This window comes from Scyliorhinus canicula, chromosome 15 (assembly GCF_902713615.1).
Source record: "Scyliorhinus canicula chromosome 15, sScyCan1.1, whole genome shotgun sequence".
Taxonomy (NCBI): Eukaryota; Metazoa; Chordata; class Chondrichthyes; order Carcharhiniformes; family Scyliorhinidae; genus Scyliorhinus; species Scyliorhinus canicula.
In genome coordinates this window covers 131,977,822-131,995,565 of record NC_052160.1, presented here as the reverse complement: position 1 = coordinate 131,995,565, position 17,744 = coordinate 131,977,822, and the positions used below count along the sequence as shown (strand labels likewise).

Sequence of the window (17,744 nt, the reverse complement as noted above, 5' to 3'; positions counted from 1 at the left end):
TGGCGGCCACCCTTAAAATCTGGGGGCAGTGGAGGCGACACAGGGGGGAAGTGGGGGGTCTGATGGCGGCGCCACTGAGAGGGAACCACAGATTTGTCCCGGGGAACACTGGCGGGGGATTCCAGAGCTGGCACAGGGCGGGCATCAGGCAACTGAGGGACATGTTCATAGAGGGGAGGTTTGCGAGCCTGGGAGAGCTGGAGGAGAAATTTGAGCTCCCCCTGGGGAACACGTTTAGATACCTGCAGGTGAAGGCATTTGCCAGACGACAGGTGGAAGGATTTCCCTTGCTTCCCGATAGAGGGGCGAGTGATAGGGTGCTGTCAGGGGTCTGGGTCGGAGAAGGGAAGGTCTCGGACATCTACAAAATAATGCAGGAGGTGGAGGAGGTACCGATAGAGGAGCTGAAAGACAAATGGGAAGCGGAGCTGGGAGAGCAGATAGAAGATGGGACATGGGCGGATGCCCTAGAGAGGGTCAATTCATCGTCGTCGTGCGCAAGGTTGGGCCTCATCCAATTTAAGGTGCTGCACAGAGCCCATATGACGGGGACTAGGATGAGTCGGTTCTTCGGGGGTGAGGACAGGTGTGTTAGGTGTTCGGGAAGCCCTGCGAACCATGTACATATGTTCTGGATGTGTCCGGCACTGGAAGAGTTCTGGGAGGGGGTGGCGGGGACGGTATAGAGAGTGGTGGGAACCAGGGTCAAACCAGGGTGGGGGCTAGCGATTTTTGGGTTTGGGGTGGAGCCAGGAGTACAGGAGGCAAGGGAGGCTGGAATATTGGCCTTTGCGTCCTTGGTAGCTCGGAGAAGGATCTTGATTCAGTGGAGGGACACAAGGCCACCAAGTGTCAACACCTGGTTAAACGACATGGCAAGCTTCATCCAATTGGAAAGAATCAAATTCGCCCTGAGAGGGTCGGTACAGGGGTTCTTCCGGCGGTGGCAGCCCTTCCTTGACTTTCTGGATCAGAGATAGGAACTGGAGGCCGAAACAGCAGCAACCCGGGGAGAGAGGGGGGGGGGGGGGGGAAGGGGGGGGGGAAGGGAGGGGGGGGGGATAGCAACGAAGGGAGCACGTCAGCGGGGGGTCGCGGGCAATGACTGCCCGAGGCCATCGGCAGAAAGGGAAAAAACGGTTTGGTTGCTAGACTGATAGCGCGGGGGGGGGGGGGGGGGGGGGGGAGGGGGGGGAGGGAGGGTGGGGGGGTGCGCGCGGGGGAGGGCGTGGGGAGGATTTTCCAGGGGGGATTTGTTGTGTTATAATTTAAAATGTAGTAGGGGTAAATGTTTGTATCGAAAAATTTCAATAAAAATTATTTTAAAAAAAAAAGGAGGGAAATTCTAAAATTGCTATCACAGCAAATTGAGAAATTGAATTCATTAATTGATGATTTGCGGGTTGGCACCACAAAAGTAATCATGAAAGCTATTAAACTGTTGTAAAACAATCAATCAACTTTTGCATTCATTTGTTTCTGGGAAGGATCCACCACTTTGGATCTGTCTGTAAATCCCTCAGATAATTAGATGACTGACTGAATGTTTGCACAGGCAAATAAGTGTACTGTAAATGCAGTATTGCTAGTGAAGATCATATCCTGCTGATAAACATCTATTAAAAAATGGGCATGTCAACAAAAGGATTGAAATCTGCATTTAAGCAGAGGCAGGAGCAAAGATCGGTGTAAAATCAATTTTTCTCCACGGTTAGAGACACTGCCTTCACTTGGAACTGGTTCGGCTGTTGTTGTCCTAGGTAGGGAAAACAGTCTTTGCGGTTCATACAGGTCCAGAGGTGGCACCAGTTTTTCTTAATGATCTATTTCAAGCATATTCACTGCTTATACATCTCGATGCAAACTATTGCACATATGACCCCAGTAAAGGTACGAAATCACCCAGCTGGTACTGCATGTGTGTATCGCACATGTGGATGTACAAAGTGTACACTGCTGAAAAAAAGCTCATGTTCCTGAAGATGACGGAGGGTTACCTTGAGGAACAGATTTTATCGAGCATCATAGATCAGAGGCACAATAAAGCTCCTTTTGCTCGACAGTAAACCCCAGTGCAGAGTAAAGAGATTTCTCCCATGCTAACCTTTGAGAGTGCAAATTGTAGTTTTGTCACGTATGATTACACCTACTAGGAAATAAACTAAGGTTGCCCAGACTAATTTCTTGCAAAATTCTTCACAGCAGAGACTTGTACTGTGTTTAAAGTTTGAATCCAAAAGAGAGACTTGTGCCCATTGCCCTGCACCTCTTGAAAAAGTTAGCAATTCTCTCATCTACACATCAAATCTGAATGAGCTTCCATAAATTTTTGAGATAGAAGGCCGTACATCAGACATTAAGGGTGGTATTTAACGGAGGTGATGAACAGCCAAGGAGAGCCCCATGTCACCTCCTTTGGCTAAGGGTTGCTGCATTAAGCGCCACATGGTGAGTTTTCCCTAGAATCAAGGATCCCAGGGTGGGGGATCATCCACCAAAAGATGCTGGCTGCACTGCACCCAGCCAAAGCCATGATCATCGATGGACACAGTGAGTGATGGCAGGAAGGTGGTCATGGGGGAGTTGAGAGCAAGGGGCAGTGAATGTCTCTCACTGGTGTCAGGTCCCTCGATTAAGTACTGAGTACCTTTAAATGACAAACACACATACACACCCCCTCCAAAGCCTACAAGCAAAAACAAAATTGTTTGCGGTTTGAGATCCCCACCTGGCGAATCCCCTCCCAGTCACTGGGTAAATACCAGCAGCAGTGGGTCAATTGGTGGCAGGGCAGGTTGGCCATCTGTGGCCTTAATCAGGGTGGAGGTGGCTCCTCACCAACCACCTTCCTGCCTGAATAGGTACATGTCCACTACCAGTCTCCACAGGAGAGGGCATTGAATTCCGCCAAGTGTTTGAAATTAATGGCCTTTCCCCCCCCCCTTATCTCCCACAACAACTCAACATCTATGCCCTCTGATCTTGTGGCATTAACCAGGTCGTATAATGACTTTTCAGCAGCTTGCTCCACCCTGATCACTCACCAAAATTGAGTTGTACAGACAAGAAGTCTCGAGCTGACTTCCCAATTCTGGTGTGTTAGCGGAACTCAGCTATGTTAGGAATAAGAGTTGGGAAAATATATGTAAAACCGGTCTCGCCAATCGTCAGATTGTTGCTGGGAGTGTGCATACCGAGATACTAGGTGAAGAGCAGTGTCCTTTACCTGTGTCATCCCTTTAAGATTAGTTCACAGCTTTCCAAGTCTCAAATTATCACAGCATGAACAGTCAACTAGAGCCCTGAAAGGTGCGAGATAGGTGCAGAACTGCCTACAGCAAAATGTTAATGCCTTGAGCTGACAAAAGCATACTGGCAATAAGAGAGGAGGAACAAATAAGAAAGAACATATTTTAGCAAAGTAAATGTCAGAATTCCGGCCGTGTTCCCCATTTCCTGTTTCAATCCTATCCTCTCATCAATGTGTAGCCCATCTTATTCACATGCTTATTCAATCCATCACAACATTCTCTTTAGATGCTACCTTGACAAGTGTATCAGCTGCATTTACATTTTATCTGGCTCAGTCATAGAAGACAGTGTGTAGCGGTGAAAGGGTGCTTTTCTGAACGGAAGGCGGTGTGTGACTAGTGGTGTTCCGCAGGGATCAGTGCTGGGACCGTTGTTTGTAGTGCATTTATATATATATATATATATATATATATATACACACATATATATACATACATATATATATATTATTATATATATATCTAAATGATTTGGAGGAAAATGTCGCTGGTCTGATTAATCTGTGGACAACACAAAGATTGGTGGAGTTGCAGAGAGTGAAGAGGATGGTCAGAGGATACAGCAGGATATAGATCGGTTCTGGGCGGCACGATTGTGCAGTGGTTAGCACTGCTGCCTCATGGCATAGATCCCAGCCCCAGGTCATTGCCGTGTGGAGATTGCACATTTCCCCCCCCATGTCAGCGTGGGTCTCACATTCACAACCCATAAAGATGTGCAGGGTAGGTGAATTGGCCTCGCTAAATTGCCCCTTAATTGAAAATAAAACAATTGGGTACTCTAAATTTATGGGAAAAAATGATATAAATCGTATAAATCGGTTGGAGACTTGGGCGGAGAAATGGCAGTTGGAGTTTAATCCGGACAAATGTGAAGTAATGCATTTGTGGAAGGTCTAATACAGATGGGAATTATACAGTAAATGGCAGAACCCTTGACAGGCAGAATGATCTGGGCTTACAGGTCCACAAATCACTGAAAATGGCAACGTAGGTGGATAAGCTAGTCAAGAAGGCACGGAATCCTTGCTTTCATCGATCAGGGCATGGAGTATAAAAATTGGCAAGTCATGCTGCAGCTGTACAGAACCTTAGTTAGGCCACATTTGCAATATTGCGTCCAATTCTGGTCAACACACTACCAGAAGGATGCTTTGGAGAGGGTACAGAAGAGGTTTTTGGATGAACTCGGATTGTTTTCACTGGAACGACGGAGGTTGAGGGGCGACCTGATAGAGGTTAACAAAATTATGAGTGGCATGGACAGAATGGATAGTTGGATGCTTTTTCCCAGGGTGGAAACATTAATTGAGGGGACATAGGTTTAAGGAGAGAGGGGAAAGTTCAGAGATGTGCAAGGCAAGTTTCCTTTTTTTTAATACAGAGGGTGGCGAGTGCCTGGAATGTGCTTCCGGCGGGGTGGGTAGTGGAAACAAATACCATAGCCACGTTTAAGAGGCATCTTGCTCTGACGAGTACATGAATAGGCTAGGAAGAGGGATACGGACCCCAGAAGTGCAGAAGGTTTTAGTTTAGAATGGCATCATGATCAGTGCAGGCTTGGAGGGCCTGTTCCTCTGCTGTACTCTTCTTCACATATGCTATACATCATGACTGAGAAATCGATACACAAGCTTGTTTATTGAAGGGCTGATGTGCTTTTACCAATCACCAGTATGCTTGAGAATAGCATTCATTTACTTACATTTGTTGACTTGATGCTGAAACATAGATATAACACAAGATTTCTTGGTAAGAATTTTGTTTTTATTGATTAATGGAAATTACCATTATATGTGAAGATATGTACTTTCTACAATTTTTAAAATTTACAACGTGCAGATTCAAAAGGCACTTAAAAGTTGCATTTTGAATGAGTTGAAGTTTCTCAGAAGTATGAACAAAAACAGCAGCTTTGGATTTAGAGGTTTGTTAATGAATACAAAAAGGAATCACTCATTTACATGCATTTTTAGTTGTACAGTGCATAGAATGTCTGAAAAAATACTGACTCCACTGTATGAAACTAAACGTTTTATAGATTATGAACTATTAAAAATATATTGTCACATACAATTTTTTTTTTACAAGAATATGAATTGGTCCAATGGATTATGCTGTAAGGTGGAAGCACTGCACAAGACCAGGTTGTATTGCGAGTTAGTAATATAATAAATCTGGAAGCTATGTTAAAACAAAATTTATTTCAAAATAACAATGGGGAATCAGTGATGATTCATATTAAGTGCAGCTTACACACTGATTTGTCATCACCATACAGATGTCCAGGTTTTTTGCTTCATCTCACCCCAGCATGAAGATGTTCTCCCCTACATTTTGGAAAGTGTGGCTTTTTTGATCTATTACGGGTGGATCAGCTCTCTTCTGTATCACCCAAATTGCTATTATCAGCTTAAGCCAACACTTCCTGACCCAATTCTATCTTCAGCTGTTACACACACGCTAATGTGCCTACACACCCACCAAGGAATGCTGATTAGTGAACAGGAGTGCAAAGCCCAGATGGTAAACCATCCCATCAGAAGGACTGTAGCACCCAAAATTCAATCAGCTAATTCAATAGACATCAAAGATCAGACATGGGTTCATATGGCACAGGCACTCTTTCCTTAAATTGACAGATTAAAAAAGTCTAGCAATACACTGTTTCGGATTTTTTTTCAACATATAGAAGAGGTCAAAAAATTCCTATTTTAATGATCATTCACAAATAATGGTGGAATCTGCAAGGTTGCAGAGTTTTAGATTCAAGAACTGCTAAATATTCTAGTTGTCAAGAGTCAACTGTGTTGTGGCAAGCAAACCTTGGTATCAGCAGTTTGTACAAATGGAAAGAATACAACAAGAATAATCACATGATTTAAGAACTCTGCAAGCGCCTCAAGATTTATTTCCTGAATGGGGAAAAACCATGAAATTAATATCTTGATTTATTTAGTAAATTAAGACCAGAAACATTAATACACCCCCCTCAACACACTGCCTGGGAGGGTGTTTGAGGTGGGTTGCTTCACATCCTTTAAAAAGTACCTGGATGAGCACTTGGCATGTCTTAACATTCACGCCTCTGGGCCATGTGCTGACAAATGAGATTAGGATTGGCAGATCAGGTGCCTTTCATGAGGCGGTGCAGACTTGATGGACCGAACGGCCTTTTCTGCACTGTATTTTTCTGTGATTCAAAGCACAGGGATTGTTCTGATCTATATTTGGCAATACCTGTAAATCTAGCTTTCCGAAAGCCACAGAAGCTACAGTAGAATAAGATACAAAGCAACCTGTAATAAATAAATACATCTGGTATACTTCAGATAGCTTTTGATGTTGTGGTTTACTGTATGTCTTAGTGCTAATGCCTTTATGTACATCTTGTATGTCAGTACATCTTGTATGTCAGTTGAGTTTGTTGTAGTTGAGATTAGGACAGATTGGTCTGGTTAAATGGATGAGGTTGATTAAACTACTCTTGACACCCCAAGAAGATATAGCTACTGGTAATCTTTTGTACTACAAAAGAAGAGTATACACTTCTCCACACCTCCACTCCTATCCGTATCCCTATCTACAGCTCAGAAAAACAAGCTACTAAAGGATGGGAAGAACATAGAGGTTAAAATGTGCCGAAAACTCATCTGGAATCATTATATACTTTAAGATAATATACATCAAACATGTAATTTGTTTGTTAGCCTTTTGTTCGTTAATATAAACGTTTATTTACCTACTGCCCAATGTCTACATGACACATATAAAGTATATATACTAGATGTAGAAAAATGCATAATGCCAGCTGCAGTGTGACTTATCACATTCTGGCATGTTAATTTTACCAAAAATCAAGCGTTTAATATTTTAAGTCTGGCTGAACAGTTCACATGTAAAACAAGAAATCATTCTGTTTAAACATTTTACAATAGAGCTTAGCTCGATTTAAAAAAAAAAATCTAGCAAGAGGGGTGTCTTGGCAAATCTCAGCAACAATGATCTAAGGAACAACATTATGGCTTGAAGTGGCTGACTGCCAAGGCGGAGGAGGTGAGAAGTAAATTTGAAGGTTTACATACCTCAAGTTTGTCCAAGTCTATCCAGATTTTCTCATACAACAGCTACTTCAGTAGAACACTATATAGCATTAAGCTACAAGATTTTTAGACCAGATTTAATCTGCTCTCAGTAGTCTGCCACAGATTTCTAATACAGTGAAATTAACATTTAAGTTTCAGGTCATCAGTCAAGTTCAGTGGCTGCTCTTCTGAATCATTTAAAAGTCAAGGGAGGTGTAGTTCATGTTTAATATTAGTTTCACCTACAAATGAACTTGAAGCAATCTGTAATTGTTAAATAATGAAAGAAAGTAATTAGATTTGCAAGAATCAGAAGATCACTAGCTTTGCAGATAGCAAAGGCAATCCTAGCTGTGTAGACATTATTTAGCATTCATTATTAGATTTTAGTGAGTTGGCGGATTGGTCTCAAATTTTAGACTTCCATGACCAATTTATAATGAGTTTGGGAGTTACTGATTGAATCAATTTCATGGGGTCACCTCAACTGTTACAACATTTCAGCATTTCTGGACCCCACGATAAATTTATAAACCTATCCATATAGAGTAATTTTTAATTTGAACTTGCAGCCCTATACTAAATAAAGTGTGCAAGACTTGCCATCCACATTCAAAGAACAAAGAATAATACAGCACAGGAACAGGCCCTTCGGCCCTCGAAGCCTGATGATACCACCCTTCAATCCAACTAAAACAGTGCAAAATGACTGTGTGAACCCTTCCTGATTGAATACAAACTTTGAACCCTTGAGAAATGGCTGCACAAGGCTCCGAATTACACATCCAAACAGATTTCTCCAACTCATGTATTAAAGCAGATTCTTAACTGGACAAAAAAAGTGTTAAAAGGCACAGCACCATTTGGGTTGTTTTATAATTAGTGTGTGCATTGAAAAACTTTGGAACCCGTTAAATTGTTATGAAAAACATCTATCAAGCACTATTAAGGAATTTGATTATTCAATATACAGTAGTACATTTCCTGGTGAAATTTGTTGCAAAAAACAGGGAAAATTCCTGTATTATAATACTCTCATTTATTCGGATTCTATGTCACTATCACCATCACTCTCACATCATCTTATTACAGTATCACAGAAGTGACAAAACCGAAAATATTTTCTTCTGGAAATAAACTATAGATTACACATGCATCAAAATGTAATACATTCAGTGGCACATTTAAGGCAACAATTAAAATTCATTATTCTGCCATACTCCCTAAATAGCTGTGAGAAAGTCATCCAGACTCGAAACGTTAGCTCCCTTTTCTCTCCACAAATGCTGTCAGACCTGCTGAGATTGTCCAGCATTTTCTGTTTTTGTCCCTAAATAGCAAAACTTGCACTTCAGCTTTGCAAATTCAGAACTGTTCAACTGAATCACTATGCTGCCACTCATTGCCTGCATATTATAAATATTAATGTTCACTTTATTGTATTATATGGACCATATTCCCCACATAATCAGTTACTGATTAACACGCCCATCAGTTTGAAACCATTGTATCAGAATTGCTAGTCCTTCAGTGTGGACATCAATATTTACAACATGGAGCATACTTCCATTTCTCACTCGAAATTCATTCTAGATGATCATCACCTTGTAAGAAAGATTTCCTGAGATTCGTCCTAAATTCACCCGTCCCTGAAGTGGATTTGAAGTGGGGGGGGGGGCAATGGGGATCCTGCCATCTTCACCCTTTGCCCTGATTCAAGTCCGTGGTGGGGAAGCTCATGGAAATCCTGTCACCAACTGAATCCTTAGGGTGTCATCCCGCTACCACTGGTATTCAACCAACAGCAGATGGGGCAGTCAGACAAGATGCGGAGGTTAAGATGAGCATCGCTCTGCCCTCACTTAAAGTCATCATCATACACCTGCAGCGTCCAGTGAGCCACTTTAGCGCACTTCCCATGAATGGAGTGACCATATTGATGACCTTCCCATAGCAGTGAGAAGATGAGACACCCCATGTTGGGAGATGTCTTCACACCTTAGTCCTGGTTGTCATCAAACCGAGTCAGTGCCCCAAGCCCTACGCGGGCCCTAGCCATCACCCAAGGTCCTTTCCTCCTCTGTGGGTTGGCGGTCGCTGCCCTCCTTGACATCCTTCTGACCTGAGGTGTGGCGCTCCTCTACGTCCTCCTAGAGGCAACCGGAACCGTCTCTTGAGCAATCCAATCGCCTGCTCGACCAGCGTACACGTTGATGTACGAGCCTCATTGTAGCGAGTCGCAGCGGGTGTTTGCGGACTCTGCACTGGCCTCATCGGCCACCTACTTAGTGGCTACATTTTGTCCCTGAGGAGCCATCACTCCAGCCGCTGCTCGCCCTCAGAAAGGTTCGGGTCTGTCAGTGCCCCAAGAGGTAACTATCATGGACACTGCACGGGAAATGGGCACTCAACAGCATGATGCGCTGCATGATCATAGACAAGCTAGACATTGAGGGAATGGTATACCTTCGGTTCAAAAATGGCGGCCTATGCTGCCATGGGGAACGCAGAGCCACGGGGGTGCAGCCGATGGCACCTTGCACTTAGGGAATTCCTGCTATGTGGGCAAAGCCCATTTCCTTGACACATGGCCCACCTGGTCCCATTCCAAGTTTTTTTTTTTTTTTAATAAATTTAGAATATCCAATTCATTTTTTCCAATTAAGGGGCAATTTAACGTGGCCAATCCACCTAACCTGCACATCTTTGGGTTGTGGGGGTGAAACCCACGCAGACACGGGGAGAATGTGCAAACTCCTCACAGACAGTGACCCAGGGCCGGGATTCGAACCCGGGTCCTCAGCGCCGTAGGCAGCAATGCTAACCACTGTGCCACCGTGCCGCCCCGTCCCATTCCAAGTTGATGTACATGTAGGCCCTTGCAAATAGCACATCTGACACCCCTTATGCATTGCTGACTGGATATGCCGCACAGGTCGCCCGCACAACCCTGAAATGAGCCATTGGCGCAGAAGTTCAGGGCGACAGTAACATTCAGGGCCACAGGCAATGAACGACCTCCCAGTCCATATGGTGCCAACTCTTGCGTCACCCGAGACAAGTGGTCCAGTGTCTCCTGGGACAGATGCAATCGTCTCCAAAATTGGACTGTTGACATCTGGAGATAGGAAGTTCTACATTGGAACACCCATGACTGGTAGGATCTCCTCCGAGATCCCACCATCTGTAGCCCTGCTCCCTGAAGATCAACAGGCCCTGCCTCCCCCTCCTCTGCAGGTCTTGGCTGCGTACCACAGCGCGCCGATGTCACCGCTGGTGTTCGATTGTAATCATAAGAATGAGTGTATTCAATGGACCTGTGTTCTAATCTCACGGGGGGAAACAAGATGCTGCCCCCCCCCCCCCCCCCCCCGTCATTAACGAGGTGACTGATGAGTGAATTCACCATAATGCCTTGGAGACTACATTTGTATCATCTCTCTGTTACGGAGACGTGAGTATGAGCCTTTTGAGTCCAATGCCTGGCGGCTAGACTTCCAACTATTTTGATTGAACCAAATAAACTAAATTTAATAACCTGAGGGACAAATTAAAAGAGCCAGCCCCTAAAGGGACACTGCCTTGAACAAAATGAGTTTTAAACATCAGATTAAAATGTGATTAAGAGGGTCAATAAAGTACCCTCGTCCTTGCGGGCATAAAAGGCCTCGATGGTCTTTGTGGACACCGCATGCTCCTTTTCCAGAGACACCCGGCCACGAATGTAGATGCGGTAGAGGGGCGGACAGTCGGGTCGGACGAACCCCTCGGTTGCCCGCGCCTCGACCTGTTAATGAAGAGTTTGGCCAGGCCCTTGATAAGGTTCACAAGGAGGTCCTCCTCCCTCCCTGCCCATCTCGGCATCGGGTGAGGGAACAGGCTTCCAAAGGATTAAAAATTGGGTGCCAATCAGTGGCGCACTCATGCATTGAAATGCTGGCTAAGTTGGCACAATTGACTCATCAAGGAAGGGTCAGGGACCTGATTAGGCAACTGGCTTCCTCTTGTAACAGGTGAGGCACACCTGATGCATGTGAAGACCTAAATTAGCATGCTAAATTTATCCTTGGAGGGCATCCCCATTTCCCCCAACTCTCAAAGGATGGGAATTCAACAAGCCTTCCAACTTGAACAGCCAGTCACCTATACACTAATCTCTGACAAGCTGGCCTTCATAACCAGTGGCCTTGAACATCTATACACCTCTTGCCCTCTGGATTCAAAGTGCTGCCTGAGTATGGGCGTTCATGCTCACTGGCACTCATCCTCCTCGCCCCTCCCCACCCATCTTCCTGGCCGCCCCCTCCCTCCACCCTCCTGGCCATGTGTCTTCAGGTTTCATAAGGATGGAGAACACCCCTTGTCAAGAGTCCCCTGCTCTGCCTATGCTGCCTGGCTTCTAACAAGACTCCACCCAGGGACCTCAGTCATTCCCTGTGCTGAGCCTGTGGATTCACCTCCTCCTACCCACTTTCCAGCTGCCACTCTGGAAGGGCAATCGTTCAGCGGTTATATCATCGCAAGCCCAGTAAAAAGGACATGAAAGTGATGCCTGCATACCAGCCGCCTGACCCCTTTAAACGTAGAGGCTCACAGCCATGATAGGCTGCTAAGGCCTACAAGTAAACCCCCTTCTCCAGTCCCAGGTTGAACCTATCTGGGTCTTCCGCATCCTCTCCACTGTCTCCCTCTGCAAGTTGCACCCTGGACATTGATGGCGACCCGAGTATTCTTCTCCAGTATCCCTTTCGGAGGGGAGGTCAGCAGGTTCTAATTTTTGTACAGCTGTGTCGATCGATGAATATTCAGTGGGGGGGGGGGGAAGAATTCCAGCGGGAGGACCCATTAATGATATGCTAAAATGCATTTAAATGAGGTTCCCGATCTTCCATGCTGGTGAATTTCTCGTTACGCCACCGCGAGGGACCTGGAAAATCACTGTTTCCTGATTCTCGCCGTATTTTCCACCCACATTGTCTTTCACTTGCGTTAAAAGGGTCAAAATTCCACCCTTAGTCAAATAGTTGTGGACTCGGACCTCCAATTATTTACATACATAGTCAGTGGAGCTATGTTCTAGTGGCAGCTAATTGTATGTTAGAGGAGGATATTAAAGTAATGGGGACACAGAAGGAATGTTGAAGAATATTAAATGTGTTTATGTCACATTTTGAGGCAAAATTGGGTTTTGCATTGTAATTTACTGAAATTCCACTATTTATGAATTATTGGGGCCAGCTTCACTGTTAGAGCTATATCAGTATTTACAGCCATCATTGAACTGTTTTTCATGCTTCCACATTGCACTGGATGAATTTGTAGTTTGTTGTATGTTTTCCAACCCACTGACCAGTTCCTTGTCGACAGGAGCTCAATCCTCTTTAGGCTCTATTTCCATTGGCTAACTTTCTTCATCAGTGGAAGATTTTTTTACTTGTTTCTAGAGGTTTACTAATTAAGTGACTTTTAATAAGTAATTTCCTAGCCATGCTTTCTTTCTCATCACAAACATCACACCCCCAAATAGAGTTCCTTTTCGAGTTGGTGAGGGCATCAGTTCGGTTCAGTTGGCAATTAAGTTGTAGGTTTGAGACCCTCCACTAAGAGTTCAAGTTACTAATTTGATCTGAAATTTTGGATATTAGTGGGAGACTGCTGCATTGCTAGTGGTACAATTCATTGCTTGAAACAGGAATCCACTTCAGGTAAATACTAAAAGACTCTATATTTGAAGTGCAAGAGCAGCGAGTGACGAGTATTCTTCCTGTACCAAAAATTAACAGAACATTTATTTTAATCGATTGGGTGTGGAAAAATGGCTGCCATATTTGCCTTAATATAAAATTCACTGCACTTTAAGGTAGTTCAATTAATCTGAAAACCTTGGAGACATATCTGCAAGGCACAGTAGGATGCAATAAAATTTACAAATCTTTAAATTTTCCAAATATTTCATTCTGAATTGCATAATGTCCTTCACATGGCTCCCCAGTTCGGACTTTGGCAGGAACTAGGAGAAGATTGTGACTCGGATCTAGTACAAAAAATTACTTTTCGTTGGAACCTACAAACCAAATGATTAACATCTACAGTAATATATTTGCTGTAACTATCTAATTTATGATAAAATGGGCAATACCACAGAGCTTTAAACATTTAGTATATGCAAATTAATACCAAACTTAAAGTACACTATTTAAGATAAAAATTGTGGACTCTCTCACTCTGGAATTATTTAAATTTTGGTTTACCCATATTATTCGCAACTACGGTTGCAAAGATTAATTACTTTTGTGTAGGGGAAAAGAAAGCAATAAGGCAAGGTGTACTGGGACACTATCATGAAGCTTCAACCTCATTGTATAGAAAGTTTAGAAATTCAAGAACAATCTCTCGCAGCCTTTTGACCAACGGAAAAGTGCGTAGTATAGGAAGACCCCAAGCAGCTAAATATATTGTACATTTTTTTTGCTGGGGGGTCCTGAAAGGAGTTCAGAATGGGTGTAAAGAAATGCATTTTTACAAACTCAATGAAAAAAAGACAGCCATTATATCTTTTTAACCATATATGTATAATATGCCTTGAACATACTATTGATTCATTGCTCGTCATCCTCTTGCCTTGTTTTGTTAGGTTAGAAGCTGGTGATTTATTTTAAACAAGCCAGTGATAGTTTTGCATCCGTTACTGCTGTATACGATTGCTCAAAACCTGTACGGCAAAAATTTGCTACTGGAAGTAGCCAGAAACGTAACTGAATGTGATGCATTGTCTCGTGGGTGTAAACGATATTGTTTTGATCACTGTGAAATCATCTCAACTTTATTACTTACAAATTAAGGAACCGTTTGCATCTGCCACTATGCCTGAAATATTAACCGCACCGTCTTGCAGATACTTGACAATTAAGAAATCAAATTGAAGGAATGCCGTATCAAAAGACAAACAACAGAGCACAAATTACTAATAGTCCAAATCCCAGGTGTGAAATAAACACTTCACCACTGACCCTTTAGAAGCACTCCCAGGTGTACCTTAGCTAACTACATAGATAATGCAATTTAAAAGAAAACTTAATTCAAGCCTCCAGGGAGCACATCATACTGCACTTAAAGTCCTTGAATGGAGTCATATGTCAGATATAAAGAAAATACATTCCTTCACCACTACCAGATATTGCAATACAATTGTTGAGTCGCTGAGCTATATTATAGTCATTAGACAGGACAAAAAAAATCCGGTGCCCTTTATGTTGGACAGAAGAGGTTCTTCAGATCTATTGACTTTTACTGTTTTATCCCAATCTACTCAATTTATTGTTACAACATCAATGTGGTCATCAGAAGATTGTCGTAGCAGCCAATAATGGGTTTGGGCTCCCAAATGCATCTAACTATGTTTGCTAATTATGTCTTTCCCATGCGTTATAACCTCCTCCCCTCCCTTTTCCAATTTGTGCCAGTTTTGATGTGTGTATCCACACAATTACAACTCATGTCTAAGGCAGTAAATGAATAGGTTTATGCTGAATGAATGAATCAAACTTTCTCGTACATGTTTTAGAATTTCTATCTGTTTTAACGAATTAATTTTGTGATACTTTTGATAATTATGACTCAATAAGAAAGTGTTTTATTATATGGGATTTCAGGATGTTGCTTTTACTCAGCATACTGTTAATTCTTCTCTCGTAAGCCTTAAACCAGTGGCCTTGACATTAGTACTAAAGGTCATATATAAAACATTCATTAACATGAACAGAAACACAAGTAAGAATCTAAAATAATTTCTGAAGTTGAAAAAAATAATGTGTAGCAAGCCAGATATTGTACAAATACAAAATGTCCTATAAATAAATAATGAACTGTGATGCAATTAAGAAACTTCATACATCTGCAATCGAGAAAGAAAAGCATAACTCACATTTCATTTCTAGACAGATTAACTACTAGTTGGTAGAAGTATATCAATCTCTTTACTGGATGGTGTAATCAAACTGTTGTTCATGCCACAGGTGTTTGGCAAGTCCACTGTGGTGACACAAATATCTGTGGAAACTGTTGAAAGCTTCGGGGAAGGTGGAGAATTTGGCTCATTAGGCACTGTTCCCACTGGTATTGTACCCTTAGTCCCTTCCTCAGAGCCCATTGCTGCGTCTGGTTCCAAAGAAGATTTAGATGCAACTTCCTCATGACTCTCTGTTTCACACCAGTTAAAAAAACGTTGAGGTTGAACAGAATTGGAAACACTTGGCTCGCTTTTAGCAGAGAGTGCACTGTCTGCAGCTGCTCTACTGAGCGGATGCGGTGATGCAGGTGATTGTGCAAGGCCTGGCTTTTTAGGAGGAATGGGCGGAGGATTTCCTCGGTCCACTCTTGATATTGTTGGTGATTTTATCCCAGGTGCTAATGGACCTTGGGGACTTGAGACCTTGCTAGAGGTTGGTGAATGATTGGCATCACCAGTTGGTGTTTTTGGGGAACTACCCAACTGTCGATAGTCAGTACCAAAGGGGGAATTATTTGCAGTTTTAAGAGTTCCTGGCTGGCCTGTGAACCTAGAAAGAACTTGGGTGACAGTATTTCGAGCCAACTGTTTGGCAGCTGAACTATCGGAGGTAGTGGGTGACAGATCCCTTGGGGGAGGACTCTGCAAGACACCGGTTTGCTGATCTTGCTCTGCTTGAGCTTGGAATTTAAATCGAGCAGCGTGAAACCTTTGATTAAGCCCAGCCTGGTATGATGACTGGAAACTGCTGCTGGGGCTTGTCGAACTAGTAAGTCGCTTAGTCAACACCGGCGATGAGCATGGCGAAGACGATACTGAGGAGGCAGCTGAAGAGTTTACGGTGTTGCAAGGAGAAAGTGAGGTTCCACCTGTGAAATGAGGCGCAGCACAAGAGGCCACATTAGCACTTCCATTTTCAACAATGTGCCCCGGAGACGGAGAAGTTAGATTGTTTCCGGCCGAGAAAAGACTAAAAGCTCCATTCACGTCAGTAGATTGACCATCACCATTATTAACCATAAATGTAGTGCAATGTCCATTTAGTTGTGGAACAAGTGCAGATGGTGTTGATGATGAGCAATGTCTCTCTTTTACATCACTTCCATTTGACACTTTCACATGAGAGCAATCAGTTTGGCATGAAGGGGGCACTGATTTGCTTTTATTAGGCCTATCCTCTACTGAAAGGGTTCCTGGTGATTTTGGTTCATTTGCCAATACTTTATTGGAGTTTTCTGTTCCATTTCTAAGCTCTTCAATAAGTTGCTTCAGATGTGCCACTTCCTCATTGAGGGCCCGTGCCCGGTTTTCTTCCCGGTTTAGCCTTGCCCGCAGCTGCTCCTTCTCGGTGTCAAACTCGGAGAGCTGTTTCTCCATTTGGGCCTCCCTTTGTAAGGCCCGCCTCTTCTCGGTGGCCAATTCCTCTTCCCGTTGGCCGCTTCTGGCCATCTCTTCCTCCAGCTTTAATTTCAACTCTGCAATTTTCTGCACTTCCTCTGCTGCCTTATTAGTTGCTTTTTTGCATTCTTTCATCAGAACGGTGGTTAGCTGTTTGTGCCGTGTGCGTTCTTCCTCCAACTGTGCAGACAGCTTCTTCTGCTCCTTTTCCACCTTCTTCACCTGCGACTTTTCAAATTCCAGCTGAAAAGGTGAATTTTGGGGCAGAAGCAGAACAAAATGTAAATGTTATATTTCAATAATTTAACTGCATTCCTCCCGAAGAAAAGCACGCATCATTCATATTTAAATTGGCACCGTTTGTAGAAATCCTGCATCACTGCCAGGAATGAAGTTCAAAGCAGTGTATAGCCTTTCTGCTACTTATCTCAAGGCCTCTGTTGAAAATATATCCACAGCTGTATCGTTTTGCTCATCTGCAGCTGACCCTATTTCACAGGCAGCTTGAAGCTTTGACAGCTGCCACAGACTAAGATATAGGAAGGCAGAAACAGCTGGGTTAGAGGTTTGGTACAACACAAATTAAAGTGTAGTATAGGTTTTTAAAATTAAAAAAACATGTAGCAGCTTAAAGGAAAAATCTGTCTCCCTCAAGATGTTTCACATTTTGCTGTTTCATGCTCGATGCACCATTTGTGGTTACGTCTGCTGATCGACTTTTGAAACCAGAGCTGGGCATCTTGATTTTAAATTGAATATTTACAAGGAAGAATGATATGTAATGAAGTGGTAATGAATCTTTAACAAAGCTTTAAAGCAATATTCAACGTTGGTCATGGTAAAAAAGAGGAGAAGGCACCTGCTACATACAACATGAGAAGAGTTAGGCACACAGCAGACTGACAAAAGTTTAGTTCTTGGTTGCACGATGAGCACATAATT

General features: G+C 43.2%; 1 protein-coding gene across 3 annotated transcripts in view; it reads right to left on the bottom strand.

The window, feature by feature from the left end:
* cttnbp2nlb (CTTNBP2 N-terminal like b) overlaps nt 1–17,744 on the bottom strand; it is a 125,664-nt gene that overhangs the window by 28,088 nt on the left and 79,832 nt on the right. For 2 of the 3 annotated variants that reach the window (XM_038819526.1, XM_038819528.1), the window contains one exon: nt 12,885–17,045. The exons of the other annotated variant lie outside the window; for it this stretch is intronic. In XM_038819526.1, the coding sequence (XP_038675454.1) occupies nt 15,339–17,045 (1,707 nt within the window). In that variant the 3' untranslated portion in view covers nt 12,885–15,338. Of the gene's footprint in view, nt 1–12,884; nt 17,046–17,744 lie in introns of those variants that run through there. 3 annotated transcript variants of the gene reach the window in all.